At 47.4% G+C, this 16,985-nt stretch overlaps 2 protein-coding genes across 3 annotated transcripts; one reads left to right on the top strand and one right to left on the bottom strand.

The window, feature by feature from the left end:
- The first annotated feature begins 481 nt into the window (after positions 1-481).
- Positions 482-8,536, top strand: LOC119030572 (UDP-glucuronosyltransferase 2A1-like). 2 transcript variants are annotated; one of them, XM_037118285.1, is made up of 7 exons: positions 482-1,505; positions 1,770-2,259; positions 4,977-5,125; positions 5,219-5,350; positions 5,836-5,923; positions 6,873-7,092; positions 7,255-8,536. In XM_037118285.1, exons 1-7 carry the CDS (start codon positions 1,239-1,241, stop codon positions 7,529-7,531), a joined length of 1,623 nt encoding a protein of 540 aa, XP_036974180.1. In that variant the 5' UTR covers positions 482-1,238; the 3' UTR covers positions 7,532-8,536. The 2 variants fall into 2 exon arrangements, with proteins under 2 accessions (XP_036974180.1, XP_036974181.1); XM_037118286.1 differs by lacking the exon at positions 482-1,505 and having other exon boundaries at positions 2,133-2,259; positions 4,894-5,125.
- ythdc1 (YTH domain containing 1) lies at positions 7,839-16,742 on the bottom strand. Its single transcript, XM_037118284.1, has 16 exons — positions 16,541-16,742; positions 15,516-15,617; positions 15,106-15,416; positions 14,538-14,940; positions 14,327-14,389; positions 14,016-14,131; positions 13,825-13,933; positions 13,609-13,726; positions 13,100-13,184; positions 12,846-13,000; positions 10,401-10,480; positions 10,053-10,089; positions 9,770-9,809; positions 9,570-9,635; positions 9,296-9,487; positions 7,839-8,899 (listed from the first exon to the last, which is right to left on the bottom strand). Exons 1-16 carry the CDS (start codon positions 16,566-16,568, stop codon positions 8,711-8,713), a joined length of 2,094 nt encoding a protein of 697 aa, XP_036974179.1. The 5' UTR covers positions 16,569-16,742; the 3' UTR covers positions 7,839-8,710.
- Positions 16,743-16,985: the final 243 nt, after the last annotated feature.

Raw genomic sequence — 16,985 nt, 5'->3', positions numbered from 1 at the left:
CCGTCTGTGTCTCCTCCGCCGCTTATGTCCGAAACTGCAGCCGACACGATCAGCGGCCAGCCGCTCCTCTGGGTCCGTGCAGGGCCGGGTCAGCTGGTACCGAGCCTGAGGGTACCAGCTTGGTGGCAAGTTTGAGGTCTGACCATTTTTTCTTGACCTAACTATACATTGCGATATAGTCGGTTACATATAATATACATATATAACTATAGGCTACATATTGTGGATGTAAATCAAATAAACCTCAGCTGTTGACCGCAGTGATTTCCCTCCATGCAGCATCTTTCCGACTTCCTCTGAAGCCACTTTTCAAGCTTCCAAATTAAACTGCTTTGTTTAATTGTACCTGCGATCTTATGGTCTCAATTTCCAGGTCGGAGAAGTTCCTCTTCTTGGACGTATTACGCATCTCCATGTGGTAAACTCTCGGGGCGAGGCCTCCAAACTGAGAGTATTTAAGGCGTGATATTTCAGTGACTTTTCAGTCGCCACATTTATCATTTTTAACGCTGTGATCGGCGAGATATGAACGTTTCATGAATCACACGTGAACTCTGAGCTCAGATGATTTCTGCGTTAGACTGATAAACGATGTTTGACTGTTGTTGAATCTTTACAGATTTAATTGAGTCAGCAGTTAATAATTCTTTATTGTTTATTTATAACATTCAGTCTGCTGACGCAGTAAACCTTCAACATCACATCAACTCTCTCTAGCTCAGCACAGATAAACGTTATATCATTGAGTCAACGTCTGAACCAATCAGCTGTTAGATCAGCGGGCAGCCAGGTGTTTCCCATCATGCAGTGCGGTCCTGCAGTCAGTGCGGAGCAGCTGCAGCGCCTCCTCCCGTCAGATTACCGTCGAAACGTGTGCATGACGTCAGAGCAAGTCGGGATCAAGTCGGAAATTAATCTAACCAGCATGCATTGGGTGTGATCGCCGCTGATCGATTCTGCGCATGCTCGGCTGCAGTGAGTCAACATACACCCCCGCTGATTGGACGGTTCGTGGCGTGAGGAGGGCGGGGTTTGTTTAGAAACGGTAAGCAGTGAAGCAGCAGCTGATTGGTTCTTTGACAGTTTCGTCAGTGACGTCACTTCAGGGAACTCAGCAGGAAATTACCAGAGTGTCACACTAGAAAGTAAAGTCACTGTCCAATCAGAGTGCAGCTCTTATCTGACAGACCTTTGATCAGCTGCACTCTGCAGTCAGTGTGAGTTGTTGTCAGAGCGAGATGAAGGGTTGCCCTCCTCCTCCTCGTCTTCGTCTTCTTCTTCTTCTTCTTCCCTCCTTCTTCCTCCCTCATCTTCACGCTCCAGTTGATGGCGGCCATGTTCTGGTTTTTCCAGGCGAGTACAGCCATTGGTTGAACATGCGGAACATCATGGAGGAGCTGGTGAAGAGGAACCACTCTGTCACCGTGTTGGTCCCCGACGCCTCGCCGTCAGTCGGCTACAACAACAGCCGAGATGCCGCCAAGTTCAACTTTCTGGTTTTCAAGGTGACATCTGCTTCAGACAAGGGTTAACTTTCAAAGACTTTCAAAGACTGTCAAAGACTTTCAAAATGTTCAAAGACTTTCAAAGATTTTCAAAGACTTTAAAAATGTTCAAAGACTTTCAAAGACTTAAAAAATGTTCAAAGACTTTCAAAGACGTCAAAGATTTTCAAAAACTTTCAATGGCTTTCAAGAAATTTCAAACACATTCAAAGACCTTCGCTGCCATTTTTAATTGAGGACATGTGTGTTTGTTTTCTTTTCCAGGTCCCGTTCAGTCGGGCGGAGCTTCACGGCCTCACGGAGGAGTTAATCTACTTCGCCATGTACGAGTCTCACGTCTCGTCTCCACTCACGAAGTTCCTGAAGGCTCGTGATTGGCTGAGCCGGTCTGTCGGCCTCGGGATGCAGCAGTGTGACTCCATGTTGAAGAACGAGCAGCTGATGGTGACGTTGCGGGACGCTGCGTTCGACGCCGTGCTGCTCGACCCGATGGTGATGTGTGGTGACCTGGTGGCCGACGTGCTCGGCTTGCCCCTCATCATCTCCCTTCGCTTCTCCCTCGGCGGGGTCTTGGAGCGCCACTGTGGCCATGCGCCGGCGCCGCCGTCCTACATCCCGCCAGCTCCGCTGCCGTATGGCGACCACATGACGTTTGTGGAGCGGCTGATCAGCGTTGTGACGTACGTGTGGCTGTCAGTGATGATGGAGGTGTTCTGGAGGCTGACGCTGGATCAGTATTACAGTGAGGTCAAAGGTCAGAGGGCGGGGCCAAGCCACACAAACTACTGTGTGTGTCTGTCTGTCTGTCTGTTGTCACAACCCAGCTTCAAGGCTGTGCCAAAGTAGGGAGACAAACACGAGCTGGCTACTAGCAAGTGGTGTTTATTAGTCTCACATGCGTGAATCAACCAATGAAAACGTGTCAACATCAGTATCAGTCATGAAAGCATGTAAGCGTGTGTGACAATATGTGTGCAGAACAAAAGAAACAAGGAAAACGTGCTGCTGGTGAGCAAGAATCAGTCCCCCAGAGAGGCAGAGCACACTGGCCCAGGTGTTACTCATGCAGCTGACGACACTCCATTTAGAACCTGCAAAACACAACCCGAAAGTATCAGGGACACGTGTGTGTGTGTGTGTGTGTGTGTGTGTGTGTGTGTGTGTGTGTGTGTGTGTGTGTGTGTGTGTGTGTGTGTGTGTGTGTGTGTGTGTGCATCCTACTGAGGAACATCTGAAGTCCGTCCCGGTTCGAAGCTCCTCCTTCTTTTCGTTTTTCCTGGAGGACGCACTGCTGTGATCCTTCGTGGACTCTCGTATCCCAGGATTCTTTGCGCGGCCAAAGAGAATAAATAAATAAATAAATGATGGCGACCTCAAGTGGTGCAGATCTCACATTTAAATGTAAGTATTGGGTCTATACTCGGTTTTTACTAATTTGAACATCCAACGCCAGATAAAACCTCAAAATGTCAGTTAGAATACGTTGGTAATCAGCTTGATGCTTTGGAGCCTTACAAGCCTTCACTTTCAACCGTTAGACGTTCAGACTTATATCTTATATCGTATTGTGACTGTGGAGATGTTAGAGACTGTTTATACTTTCTGTACATAAATGGACCAAGATGAGCAGATTCAGATCAGACTGTGATCGCTACTTTATTTCCAGACTGTAAACTATAAAGTCTAGTTAAACATTTGAATAAAGAACTAAGTTTAGGATTATCTTCACATATCTTTTACATTTCATTGTGTTTTAGGGAGCAACAGAGAGCTTCATCACTGTCCGAGGTCAGAACAACATTTGTTCACAGAGTGAAACATTCCACCGGCTGGATGGAAGTAAGGCAATAATAAATAAGTAATCAAGAATAAAGTAGCTGCAGGTTTGAATGACGATGTGGAAACTAAATTATATTTGTTTTACCCTTGCAAGTTAATGCATAATATGCTGACGTGATTGATTTCCACTGCCTCAGGATTGCTAATATCCAGGGACAGCAGAGGGTCCGCGGGAGGCCCAGAGCTGCTACTGGGTCCTGGTTTGTCCTCATGGATCAGGTGTTGCCCCCTACCCCCCCGTCCTAACTGCCTCCATCCCTGAGGACACACCAGGGCCAAGTGACCAGGAGGAGGGAGGAGGAAGACGACGATAAGGAGGAGGAGAGCCAGCCAGGGCTGAGGAGGAAGAGGAGGAGGAGGAGGAGGAGGGAGGAGGACACGAGGCTGCAGAGAGGATGGAGAGACTCTTCTCTGCTGCAGAGGACAATCTTTACATTATATCTGTTGTTATTTGGTTAATGTATGAGTTATTTCAAATTATTTGTTCATAATAGTTCATTTTATATAATTCATGAAATAAAAATTGTTGTATAGTTACACGTTGTCTGTTGCATTCAGTATTTACAGCTTAAGTTCAATTTATAACCGCAAACAGCATCAAGTGCTACTTTTCAGGGACAACAAGGGAACAAATGTTTTCTTTTATTATTAAGGTCTTAATATTTACAACTGTTTACAAAATCACAGCATAAATAGCTATTTACAGATTATTATTGACTATAAACAAAAACAGTTATTATTAAAAACAATATTAAAACAGTTACAGATGATGGACAGTAGCAGGCTGAGCAGGAGTCCCTGCAGTGCTGCTGGGCTGGATGGTGTCAGTGGGACATCATCTGGGTCGGTACTCAGGGTGTCTGGGGGTCCAGTGTCCTCTGTCCACCACATCGTCCATCAACTGGGTCTGCAGTTCTGACTCCATCCACAGCTGCCATGTCACTGAGAATGATTTAAGATCAATTTCATAATAATAATAATAATAATAATAATAAATCATTACAACAAACAAAACTATCGGCCAAACATTTTAAATACAATGCCTTTAAAATTAAAATAAAAACATATGTGGCGATCAGCAGTTTATGTCAGCATTAACGTAATGTATCAGTATGTTAATGACCCCAAACTGTTAGCTAGCTAATATTGATAATAATGATAACATTACTGTGGGATCAATAACAGGTTTACCTCTCCACGGTCCTCTCAGCCGGACATAAACCAGCCGCTTCTCCTCTTCCTCCACATGGAGCAGGATTAAAAAGGAAATCAGGAATTCCTGCAGCTCGAACAGGTCTGACAGTCAAACTTTACTCTTCTTGTCACTTTCGCAGACCTGGGCTGCATAAATAGTGATGTGCAGGTAGGGGCGGGACCATCTGGTGATGCAACCAGGAAATGCTCCGAAGAGTAGACTGTCCCATTAACAACAGTTGACGCGGCCTGCAGGTCTCTCTGAAGGACTCGGCCTTTGCTGGCAGGGAAGGATGGGTCCTTGAAGGATACTGGCACTGAATTGAGACACAGCCTGTCTGTCTGTTTCTTTTAGAAAACAATAAATGAGTGATGCCAGAGTTTCCTGAGTGTCCCTTCAGAATAAAAACATGATGGTGCTGTTTCCTGTGTGGACAGGAAGTCCCAGCAGCGCCTGCTCCACTCTGGGGAACGCTGACATCTGGCTCATCAGGACCTTCTGGGACTTGGAGACGCCGCGGCCGATCCCACCCAACTTCAAATACGTGGGCGGTCTGCACTGCAAACCAGCCAATCAGCTGCCAGAGGCACGAGTTGACTGACAGGAAGTTGTATTTTGAAATTTCACAGGTATACAGAACTTGCTGATGATGACGTAATGATGATGTCATTTCCTCCAGGACTTGGAGGCCATCGTGCAGAGTTCAGCTGACGCCGGTGTGGTGGTAGTTTCCTTTGGCTCCATGGTAACCAACCTAACGGCGGAGCGGGCTGATGTCATCGCCACCGCCTTTGGTCAAATCCCACAGAAGGTCAGAAGCTCCGCCCACTCAGATTTATGTGTTCTGGGACAGAGACAAGTTAAACATTCACCTCCATCATAACAACAACAAATACATCATAAATGATAACAATCAACATAAACAACAATCATGAATAATAAACACTGAAAACTCACCTGATCACATCATCACATGACGTTGATTTATGTGTCGTCACGGTTACCACTAACAGCTGTTTATCGTTCTTTTTCAAACTGTCCGTACTAACAAAGATGGGGGGGCTGAGGCTCAGGGGTCGAGCCAGCGTCATATTATCAGAAGGTCTCTGGTTTGATTCCCCTGGTCTACATGTCAAAGTGTCCTTGGGCAAGACACTGAACCCCAAACTCCTCCTGATGCTCGTCCTGCATGGCTGCCGCCACCGCCACCGCCTCAGTGTGTGAATGAACTACTGTGAGTCACTTTGGACAAAAGCTGATAACGTAAAGATCTTTGATTTGAATGACTGTGTTCAGGTGATCTGGAGGTTCAGCGGAGACACGCCCACAATGCTGGCAGCAAACACCAAGCTCTCTGATTGGATCCCTCAGAACGACCTGTTGGGTACACACATACACACACACACACAAATGTTAAAGACAGTTGACGTGATAATGTCATTAAAGGAAAGGGTGGAGACAGGTGGTGCTGGGTGGCTTTGGGTGGGTGTGTCTCTGATGCGTTAGAGGAGCATTCAGGGGGTGGGGCCAGCTGTGGAAGGCTGTTAGGTCCAGTACTCGGTCTCGACTATTGAAGAGAGTTTGGTGCCAGAGCGGAGGCAGCAGGTGGAGCAGGTGGAGCAGGAGGTGGAGCAGGAGGCAGCAGGTGGAGCAGGTGGAGCAGAAGGTGGAGCAGGAGGCAGCAGGAGGTGGAGCAGGTGGAGCAGGAGGCAGCAGGAGGTGGAGCAGGAGGCAGCAGGTGGTGGAGCAGGAGGCAGCAGGAGGCAGCAGGTGGTGGAGCAGGAGGCAGCAGGAGGCAGCAAGAGGCAGCAGGTGGAGCAGGAGGCAGCAGGAGGCAGCAAGAGGCAGCAGGTGGAGCAGGAGGCAGCAGGAGGCAGAAGGAGGCAGCAGGAGGCAGCAGGAGGCAGCAGGTGGTGGAGCAGGAGGCAGCAGGAGGCAGCAGGAGGCAGCAGGTGGAGCAGGAGGCAGCAGGAGGCAGAAGGAGGCAGCAGGTGGTGGAGCAGGAGGAGCAGGAGGCAGCAGGAGGCAGCAGGTGGTGGAGCAGGAGGCAGCAGGAGGCAGCAGGAGGCAGAAGGAGGCAGAAGGAGGTAGCAGGTGAGACGAGCTGTTTTGAGGTGAAGCAGGATGATGGACCAGTGTCAGGAGCAGGTTGGGGTTCAGTATCTTGCCCGATGACCCTTCGACATGCAGACCAGGGGAATTGAACCAGCGACCAGCGATACAGACACTGCCTCTGCCCCTGAGCCACAGCCACATTGTAAATTTAAATGGATTTGATTCTTCTGGTTTAACAGTCCTTTCACATTAAAAGTCCAATGTTTCCTCCTGCTCAGGTCACCCAAAGACAAAAGCGTTTGTGACGCACGGCGGCACCAACGGTTTGTATGAGGCCGTGTATCACGGTGTGCCGCTAGTCGGAATCCCACTGTTTGGGGATCAGCCTGATAACCTTGCACGTCTGAGTCGCCGTGGGGCCGCCATCGTCCTCGACTTCAACCGTCTGACCTCTGATGAGCTGACAGAGGCGCTGCTCGCCGTCATCAACGAGCCGAGGTGAGAGTGATGTCACAGGAAGCTTTAGCTTGAATGTTTCTAAACAGTCAAACTTGTTGAATAAAATCAATTTCCTGTCTTTCCCTTTGCCCTTTCACAATAAAAGTGCGTTAACAACAGTAAAACATCAATATGACCTGTTTTCTCTCCCATGATGCTCAGCTACAAGTCCAACATGGAGCGGCTGTCAGTGCTTCATCGTGACCAGCCGGTGGCGCCACTGAGCACCGCTGTCTTCTGGGTGGAGTTTGTGATGCGACACAGTGGAGCACCACACCTGCACCTGGCGTCACATGACCTGACCTGGTTCCAGTATTACAGCTTGGACACTGGCGCCGCCCTGCTGGGCGCCATGCTGATCGCCACCACCATCGTCTGGGGCAGCATCCGCTTCTTCCTGCGATGCAGCAGCCAGCGACGAAGAGAGAAGAATGACTGAAGATGAGAAGAGTTTGATGAACTAATAAATAATGGAATATTTCAGATCCTTCATGTAAACAAACTGTTGTCCATCAGCAGCAGGCATCTCCACGCCACAGACAGAAGAAGAGCAGCAGAGCAAACAGGAAGTCAGAAGTAAACATTATTTTGTTTGTGGTTGTTAAAGTAAACAAAATCGGTTCAGTGTCGTCACAAAGCTGCTCCTGTCCAATCTAATCGTCATTGGTAGAAGTCTTTTGAAGGTAATCAGATTACAACCGATGTATTCTCAGTAACTTTATTTTCACACAAAAACACAAATCAGCTGATTTCAGGTGTTATTTTTATTTTGTACAAAAACAGAACAGAACAGAAGCTCTGCCCCTCCAATCAGAAACAGGAAAATGATAAAGTTTCATTTTCAAATAGTCTTTTAACACAGATCAGATCAATCACACAATAATACTGATCAGCTGGACTTTTGGTCACCATGGTAACAACCAATCAGTCAGAAGCAGAAAAACAAAAAACATTTGAGTTTTACAGGAAGCAAAATTTCTTTCAATGTATTAAAAAATGGCAGCAGGAGTGAAAGAGTGAAAACACTTAAAAGTAAAAACAAAAACAAGACTCTTTAAATGTTTTAATAGAGTCTGTACAAGAAGTGAAATACAAAATAAAACTAAAAAGAGAAATAAATAAACAAAGCTGGACAAGTTTTATTTCACAAAAATCATCTAAAAATTAAACTAAAATCTGGAGTCTGAACCTTTCACAATAAAATAAACAATGATTGGAGAAAAATGAAATAAATGTCCTGCTGATCATCATCATGCGACCTTTCAGCGGCCACGCCCCTCATGTTGGCTACCCACAGAGAGGATTCTGGGAAATGAAGAGTGAACGCTAAGAAGAGATTACACAGTAAAAATTAAGTTACATTTTCTGTTTTAACACCTTTACCTGTGATGTCACTTCCCTTTTACCACAGGATCATCAAAATAAAAGTTTGGATCAAACTCACCATTAACCACATTTTTTGTTTTAATTCACATAAAAACTGATGATGTCATCATGGAGCTTGTTTAATTTTTTTATTCATAATTAACAAAAATAACAAAAACAGGAAACCGTCCAAACCACTGCTGACTGTCTCAATAAAAGCCTCTACAGGCTGACAGGATATGATGTCATCAGATCACCTTCGGTACCGTCCCCTCTCCTTGTCCCTCTCTCTCTCTCTCTCTCTGTCCCTCGCTCGCTCCCTCTCCCTCTCGCGGCGTGGTCCACCACGATCGCGTTCACGCTGCCGTTCACGCTCACGCCGACTGCTCACTACTGCCTGCGTCCGCCGCAGGAAGTCATCCACACGCATGTCGTAGTCATGCTGCATGTTGGGGAAACAAACAAACAAAAAAGATCAATGAGATTATTGATCCTTCAGAAGCAAATATCAGGTCTCATCATCAATCTATTAAAGAGACAGGAAGTCAGAGACACAGGAAGTCAAACAGACAGGAAGTCAGGTGCCGTTTAGCTCAGTTGGTAGACAGATGTACAGAGGCTTTGTCCTCGCTGCAGCGGACCCAGGTTCGACTCCCGGCCTGGGTACCATTTGCTGCGTGTCCCTCCCCCTCTCTCTCTCATTCTGTTTCTTGTCACCTTCTTCAGCTGTGCTATCAATAAAGCCATTAAGGCCAAAAAAATACTTAAATACTAAAAAATAAGTCAGAGACAGACGTAACTGCAGTCAGTAGTATCTCAGTAGAAACCAGAGACTCACTGGGCTGGAGGTAAAGGCGCGATGTTGTGGCGCTCGCTGTTTGTCTCTAAAGCGGGGGGGCGGAGCCTCGTGTGGCGGTAGAGGGGGGTGGTGGTGGTGATGGTAGGCCTGGTGAGGGGGCGGCGGGGGGTGGCTGTGATGGTAGTAGGGGGGGTGATGTGGGGGAGGTTGCTCCACGCCGGGGTACGCCGCCTGGAGACAAGTACACGACATCATGTGAGTTGTTGCCAATAACCTGATCGATCAGTAAACAGGATTAATGACAGAGTCACACCAGAGTCTGCCACGGAGCCGGAGGACCAACGCTGTGGTGGTAGTCCCTCATGTAGTCGTTATAAGACTGAAACAGAAAGCACAGGTGAGCACTGATCACACCTCAACACACACACACACACACACACACAAATACACTCACCTGACCACGCACACACAAACATGTTAAGATGAAGCTAGGCTAACATGCTAGCAACTCACCCCGTTGAGAAACACGTCTCGTCTTACGCTGGAAAATCGTCTGAAAACAAAAAATTACATTAGAATAATTTTATCTTTAAAGCGTTTGTCATTTTTTAATAATGAAAACATGTAAATACAATAAAAAAAATAATAATATAAACTCAGTCTGAATGTAGATAATTATATGATTTTCAAAAGGTTGTTGCTGTTGCATTGTTGGTCACGTTTTACTGGTGAATACTGCTGTGGCCCCACCTACTTCCTTTGAACTGTTCCAAGTGGATGACAAAGTGTTTCTCACCTGTCCACCGGCTGGTTCCGAAGGTCCTGGATGAACCCTGAAAACAAATTAAACTCTTGTGTTAAATGTGAACAGATTCTGAGCTGAGCAGTACAAACGGGTCAGAACACTGAGTCACATTTAAATGTTCAGACCTTCAGATCAAATACAGCTCAAGACAGAAAAACTGAAAATAATGTCAGAAAAAATATTTTAAAATATTTTAACTCAAAATAAAAGTGTCAAACATTTACAGTAAGAGTGTGATTACACAGAAGGGTCAGCTGTGTTTACATCAACACATAACAAGGTCTCATTTATCATCAGACATTAAAATAAACTGCAGACTGGTGGTTTCAGATTAACGACCTGCTCGCTGGTTGAAGTCAGGCGGACCGTCGGCTCGCGGTCGCTTCCTGCCGTGAAGGTCGTACTCTTCAGGGCGACGCCTACGTAGACAAGTCAATAAGTAAGACAAACACAAACACACAGTACACACACACACACACACACACATCAACACACACTGGTGGACTCAGGTCAAACTCAAACAGAAGAAGAAAACTCCCCCAAATCAGGTCATCAGGTGTGTTTCTACAGCGACTAATACAAGATGAAGGTTCTAGCTGTCATCACAGGTGAGACCAGGTGTGTTTACATTTAACATTAGCTCCAAACAAACACCTGCAGTCGGCTGCACACCTGTCTCACACTGCACAGGCACATGTGTTTTATACCTGGCTACTGGTCATGACTACTGGTCCTCCACCCGTCCCCTGGACTTCCACCTGCCTACTGGTCCTCCACCCGTCCCCTGGTCTTCCACCTGCCTACTGGTCCTCCACCCGCCCCCTGGACTTCCACCTGCCTACTGGTCCTCCACCCGTCCCCTGGTCTTCCACCTGACTACTGGTCCTCCACCCGACTACTGGTCCTCCACCCGTCCCCTGGTCTTCCACCTGACTACTGGTCCTCCACCCGTCCCCTGGTCTTCCACCTGACTACTGGTCCTCCACCCGTCCCCTGGTCTTCCACCTGCCTACTGGTCCTCCACCCGTCCCCTGGCCTTCCACCTGCCTACTGGTCCTCCACCCGTCCCCTGGTCTTCCACCTGACTACTGGTCCTCCACCCGTCCCCTGGTCTTCCACCTGCCTACTGGTCCTCCACCCGTCCCCTGGACTTCCACCTGCCTACTGGTCCTCCACCCGTCCCCTGGTCTTCCACCTGCCTACTGGTCCTCCACCCGTCCCCTGGTCTTCCACCTGCCTACTGGTCCTCCACCCGTCCCCGGTCCTCCTCTGCTGATACTACACTTGCTGTCTTTGTCTCTGTGGTGGTCTTGGTGGTCCGTCCCGAGGCTCTGAGGGAGGTTCTGTTCTGGTCCATATGTATGTAAACTTGTGTTCCGACTCATCTGTGACATCACTTTGACAAATATTTGCTACCCACACACACACACACACACACACACAACAATAAAACAACAAACAAAGAAGAAGAAGTCTCTTAAAGGGACAACATACCGGTCTTGCAAATGTGGGAGGGGCTTGTCTGAATGTGTCAACAACACTTTTGATTATAAAAACAGTTTTTCTCCTCATCAGTCCATGTAAAGGCTTTTTTAAACAAACCCTCTTATTTTGAAAGGGTGGAGGGGGGTGATGATGATGATGATGATGGTGCAGTCCTGTCAATCATTACACAAAGCCCGCCCCCTCTGGCCCAGCCCCACCCCCTCCAGACCAGCACCAGTCCTTTAAACAGAAACCTTTCTGTTGCTCCGTCGTTCTGGATGCTTCTATTTTTATTTCCCCTCCTCCTCCTCCTCCTCCTCCCACACACACTTTATATTCAGTTCACAAACACACACACACCAATAAACATCAGCAGTTTGTGGTTAACAATGAGCTCAGTCCTGACTCAGTGTGTGTGTGTTGGGGAGGGTGGAGGATTATTTAACTGTCCTTTCATGGAGGAGGGAGGCGGGAGGAGGGAGGAGATCATTTTTTCAGTCCGAGCGGATTTATTTATTTTTGTTGAGTCCATCTTTTTCTCTAATTCTGTAATTTACCTTGTTTGAACAGGTGGAGAAACCCTGCCCCCTCAGACACACCACAGCTGCTCATTGGATATAGTCCAGAGGCCACCCCCCACCTGCTCCACCTCCTCAAAGAGCCAGAAACAGTTCGCTGGCAGCTCTCTCTCTCTCTCTCTCTCTCTGCTTTAGTTCTACCTCGCTCGCTCGCTCGCCCCTCGCCCACCCCCTCCTCCATCAGTCCGGCCAGTGACGCTTGTCCTTTCTGCTTTTATTCTGAAAGGGTCGGCCACAGTCCAGCTAAACATTTTGATTTTTAGACTCCTGAAGTACGAAGCTCCTGCAGAGGAAGAAGAGCTTCAGAGCAGAAATTTAGAAACAACAAAATTTAGAAAATTCAATTTCTGAAATCTCAGCTGTAATTTAACAACTAAAAAAATATACCAAATTAAATTAAAAAAGACAAATAACCTTGTTTCTTATTTAAATTTCAAACACAATTGATTTAAACTGAGAATCATTCTGGGACTTCGACACTCGTTAACGAGGATCTTTGATTTCCTGCCTGACTCTTTAAGACGCGGACGAGGCGTCACTCCGGTGGAAAACTCCAGACTGGAAAACAACAACAACCAGAGAACCGGCAACGCTAGCCACCAAAAGCTAGCCACCGGCTAAAGAGAGCAGCCGTCTCCGTCATCCAGCAACGGGTGGCGCCGTGGTCGCAGCAGTAGAAGAAGAACAGGAAGCGGGAGGAGTAGCTTGGTGATTGGCTAACCTTCCCGGTTCGCGTTGCGGCGGTCGACCCCGAGGCCGGGGCTCTGACGGCGTCCGACGCTTGTGACGAACACGACGAGCCACCTGGTGGATATCCACACTCTCGTCCAATGGGAACAGGGCACAGAGCTGAGCGCCGATGTCCGGTTGGATCTCCTGAAAGATATTGAACAAAAAAAAAACGAAAAAAGAAGTTTAATGCAACTAAAAAAAAAACAAAAAACAGCAGAAGAAGAAGAAATGAAGCGAGCTCACCTGTCCATCACGTCCGATTTTGACAGGCTTATGTTCGTTCCAGGGGTTGGACAGGTGAGCCGTCTTAGTGAACGGAAGCTCTCTCCTGGAAAAACATAATCTGTGTGAAAACCTGCAGAACATTTATATTTATAAAGAGTAAGAAGTGACCAGGGATGGCAAGAAGCTTTTAGACTGTTAAGCAGCGTCGGTCTGCAGATGCAGTATCTGCTGACGGTCTGAGCTGAGGAGAGGCTCAATGTCTCAACAGCCTCGCAGACACACATCACAGCCATGTTACCCGGGTAGAGACAGTGTGAGGGTTCATTCAGTAACATGAAGCTAGCAGGGCAGACAGGCTAACATTGCTCTGGAGACAGCAGAGCTTCATTCAGGAGGATTCTGAATCCAGCTGAAGAACCACAATGAAAGCAAAGACTCATGTGGATGTTGAGTAGGTTTGTAGTCCTGTCGTCAGATTTGGGCCAGACATGTGGCAGTAATGATCACACACATACACTCATGTTTACCTGCAGAGCCAGTCGATCTTGAAGACTCCGCCCAGCATCTTGGCGTTCATGCCAGCAGGAAGAACCCAGTGGATTGGTGATCCGCCATGATGAGACTCTGAAGCCAAACGAGCGAAACCTGAAGACAAAGTAGACAAGGTGAAAAAGGTTTAATTTAAATCTTTGGAACTAATGAAGAAGAGGGGGAAGGGCTCATGAGCATTGTGTGATAATGACCTTGGAATTTGCCACTCTCCCTGACAGAGAAGACGAGGACGACGCTCCGAGCCGAGCGAAAAGCTGCGTTCAGCTTCTTCTCGTTGACGGGCAGTGTGGACCAAACACCCTGAGCGTCACACAGAGGGCTTCTCATTAGACCGGACATCAACACAACAACAACAACAAACAACATGTAAACACGAGCTAACCTTCGCTTTAGCCAGCGAGACGTTCTCGTGGTTGTTGCTCTTGATGAGGAAGAATCGAGCCTCTCGCAGGATGTATCGCAGCTTACTGCTCGGATCCTGACAGATCACAAACTTTCCTGCAGGGACAACAAGGTTCAACATACCTGAAAACACAGGAAGTGACTGTAATCTGATTACTTTACATTGAACTAGCAGTAATCTGACTACCTCACTAATAATAATGTAATTAATATCTCTGACTGGAGAGCAGGAACCAAAACGACATGTGTCCTTGATCACAATCCGTTAGTATATAATATTAACCGCCTTACTCTCCATCCCTTTGCGAACGGCTCGGACCGACGACGACAGCTTCTCCCGCTTCTTCTCTGAACCTTTCAGAATAAGAGCACAGAATTAACTCACTGCTACAGACGTCTGTGTTCTGTGTTTTTACTTCTCAAACTAACTTGATGACAGAAGTTGAAGTGCCCAGTAGGTTTTGGAGTGGGTCAGAATTAAGAAAACTGTTGTCATGGTTACCTGAGGCCTCGGAGGCGGAGCCTGAGTGCACAGATTCGCCGTCATCAGAGAAACTGACAGAGGAGGCGGAGCGTGAGTCGCCGGCCTCACTGCGAGTGTCGTAGTCATTCCCTTCACCGCCACGACGCTCATACTCCTCATCTTCCTCCTCTTCGTCCTCCTTCTCTCCTTCCTCCTCTTCCTCCTCTTCTTCTTCCTCCATGCCATCCTCTTCTTCTTCTTCCTCCTCCTCCTCCTCTTCCTCCTCTTGATCCTCCTCCTCCTCTTCCTCGACATGGGAGGCTGTCGGGGAGGAGCTTCGTGACCCTGGATCTGAACCATACTCTGCTGCTGCCTCCTCCTCTGATTGGTTCTCATCCTCATGGGGGGAGGGGCTTACTCGCCGTTCGTCACGTCGCAGTTTCTGAATGCAAACAGAAAATAAATATATTTGGCTATTAAACTGGAAGCTGATTGGCTGTACGGTAGTTTTTATCTGACATCACTATAAAGTTAGTGTTCAGTCACTCTTAGCATGGAGAGAACTATTATCATTAGTGTTATTAAGTAGTAATAATATAATGAATACCTGGCTCAGACCCTCCAGGCCTCTTTGAGACTCTCGGCGTCGTACTTCATCTCCTACCCGACTTCTCGCTGGTTCTCGAGCTCCTCGCCGCCCCTTTCTCTCCTCGTAGTATTCGTGCCGGTAGCTGCTGGTGGTGGCGGCAGCGTGGCGTCCACGGGGGCTGGATGCCACCTTCTTCGAGGAGGAGGATGAGAGAGGTGGACCCGGAGCTCTCTTATTGGTGGAGGAGGACCTGGAGGGGACATGGCACGACGAGGGGCGGAGTCTCTTTAAGTCCTGGCTGTCAGAACGCTCACTCTTCCTCTTTGTTCCTGACAGACAGAGCGCAGGGTTAAACATCTCACCCAAGTACAGATGACTTAATGTGAGCATCAGAAGTAGAACTCGTAGTATTTGTATTGTACTTGTACCTTTCTTGTCACTGACGTCTCGCTCTGTCTCGGGGTTGTACAGCTCGTCGTCTTGATCCGGAGCTTCAGTCAGAAGATCTTCAAGAACGTTCAGCTCGCCGTCTGAAACCACAACAACAAACTGTTCACACTCAAGTCACAGCAGCAGGAGGACGTCATAACCCAGGAAAGCAAACCGGGGACATAAAGTCTACTGTGATGCCAGCAGCTCTGTGAGGCATCGTGTTAGCATGCTAACATGTTGATGTGTAGCAGGACTGTAGATTTACACCCTGCAGCCAAAATACATCCGCATTATAGGGAAACCTGTGTTTCACTGCACTGACGGATCCGATGTGAATCCAGTGTTGGCGACAGAATGACAATAACACAACACAGAACCAACATGTGGTTCACACAGTGAACATTCAGCAACAACTCTTTAAATGATCGCTTGCTGTGATCGATGTTCAGAACACATTTCATCACATTCTAATTTCAAAATTATTATCCTGATGTGACTTCAGATCCATTAATCAGTTGTTATGAAATTGATCACGTTGTCACACATTCCATATTGATCCATAAACTGCAGCTCTCCTCATGAGTATCATATTGGACCATGTGATCAATGAGCTGATCAGTTCTCATTGTCATATTATCAGAACACGTTAACGTGATATTAATGAATGAATAAAACCCATAATATTGATGTCTGACGACTGGGATACTGAATGACGACACCTTATCGATATGTAGCTATAAACACATAATCGATTCCAATAAGAAGAGCTTGATAGACGGATCGATTAATGAGCATTAGCCGCCATGATGAATGAAAGAGAAAACACGTCACAGCTGCTGCAGGTCGGTGACTCACCTGTGAACGAGTCACTCGCTGACTAACACACTTATTAATAACGTCTCGATGTGCCGAAGATGATCGATCCGCAACTGAAACAACGAGTGCTTCACAGAACAAAAATAGCACACATGCTAATGCTTACAGCTAACTGCTGCTAACAAAGCAGCTCGCTCTGCCTCACCTTTGTCCTCGCGCCGGTCGGCCGCCATCACAGCAGCTGTGACGTGCTTCTGTCTCGCGCTCAGGTAACAACAAGTAAAACCGTATTTTGTTGTTTATTTCAAACACGAAATAACCAGAAAACATCAGCCTGAGGGCAGCTGAACGAGGAAAATGGCCACTGAGGCTGTTGTTGTAGTTTCTTCTTCTGCTGCTGCTTTACAAACAGCGTGAAGGTGAAGTGGCGCCACCTGTCGGTCTCTCTCTCTCTCTCTCTCTCTCTCACACACACACACACACACACACACACGATACCGTGTTGGATACTCGGGCGACTGACCCATGAGGTGTTATCCTGACAGACATATAGCAGGTGTGTGTTGGACACGTTACTTTTAAAAAGTCATTCATTGTCGCGTACTCGGCATTTATGTATTTAGAAAATGTCTTTCTTGCGTGGCGGACAG

Source organism: Acanthopagrus latus, chromosome 12 (genome assembly GCF_904848185.1).
Source record: "Acanthopagrus latus isolate v.2019 chromosome 12, fAcaLat1.1, whole genome shotgun sequence".
NCBI lineage: Eukaryota > Metazoa > Chordata > Actinopteri > Spariformes > Sparidae > Acanthopagrus > Acanthopagrus latus.
This window is presented reverse-complemented; position numbering and strand designations above follow the sequence as displayed.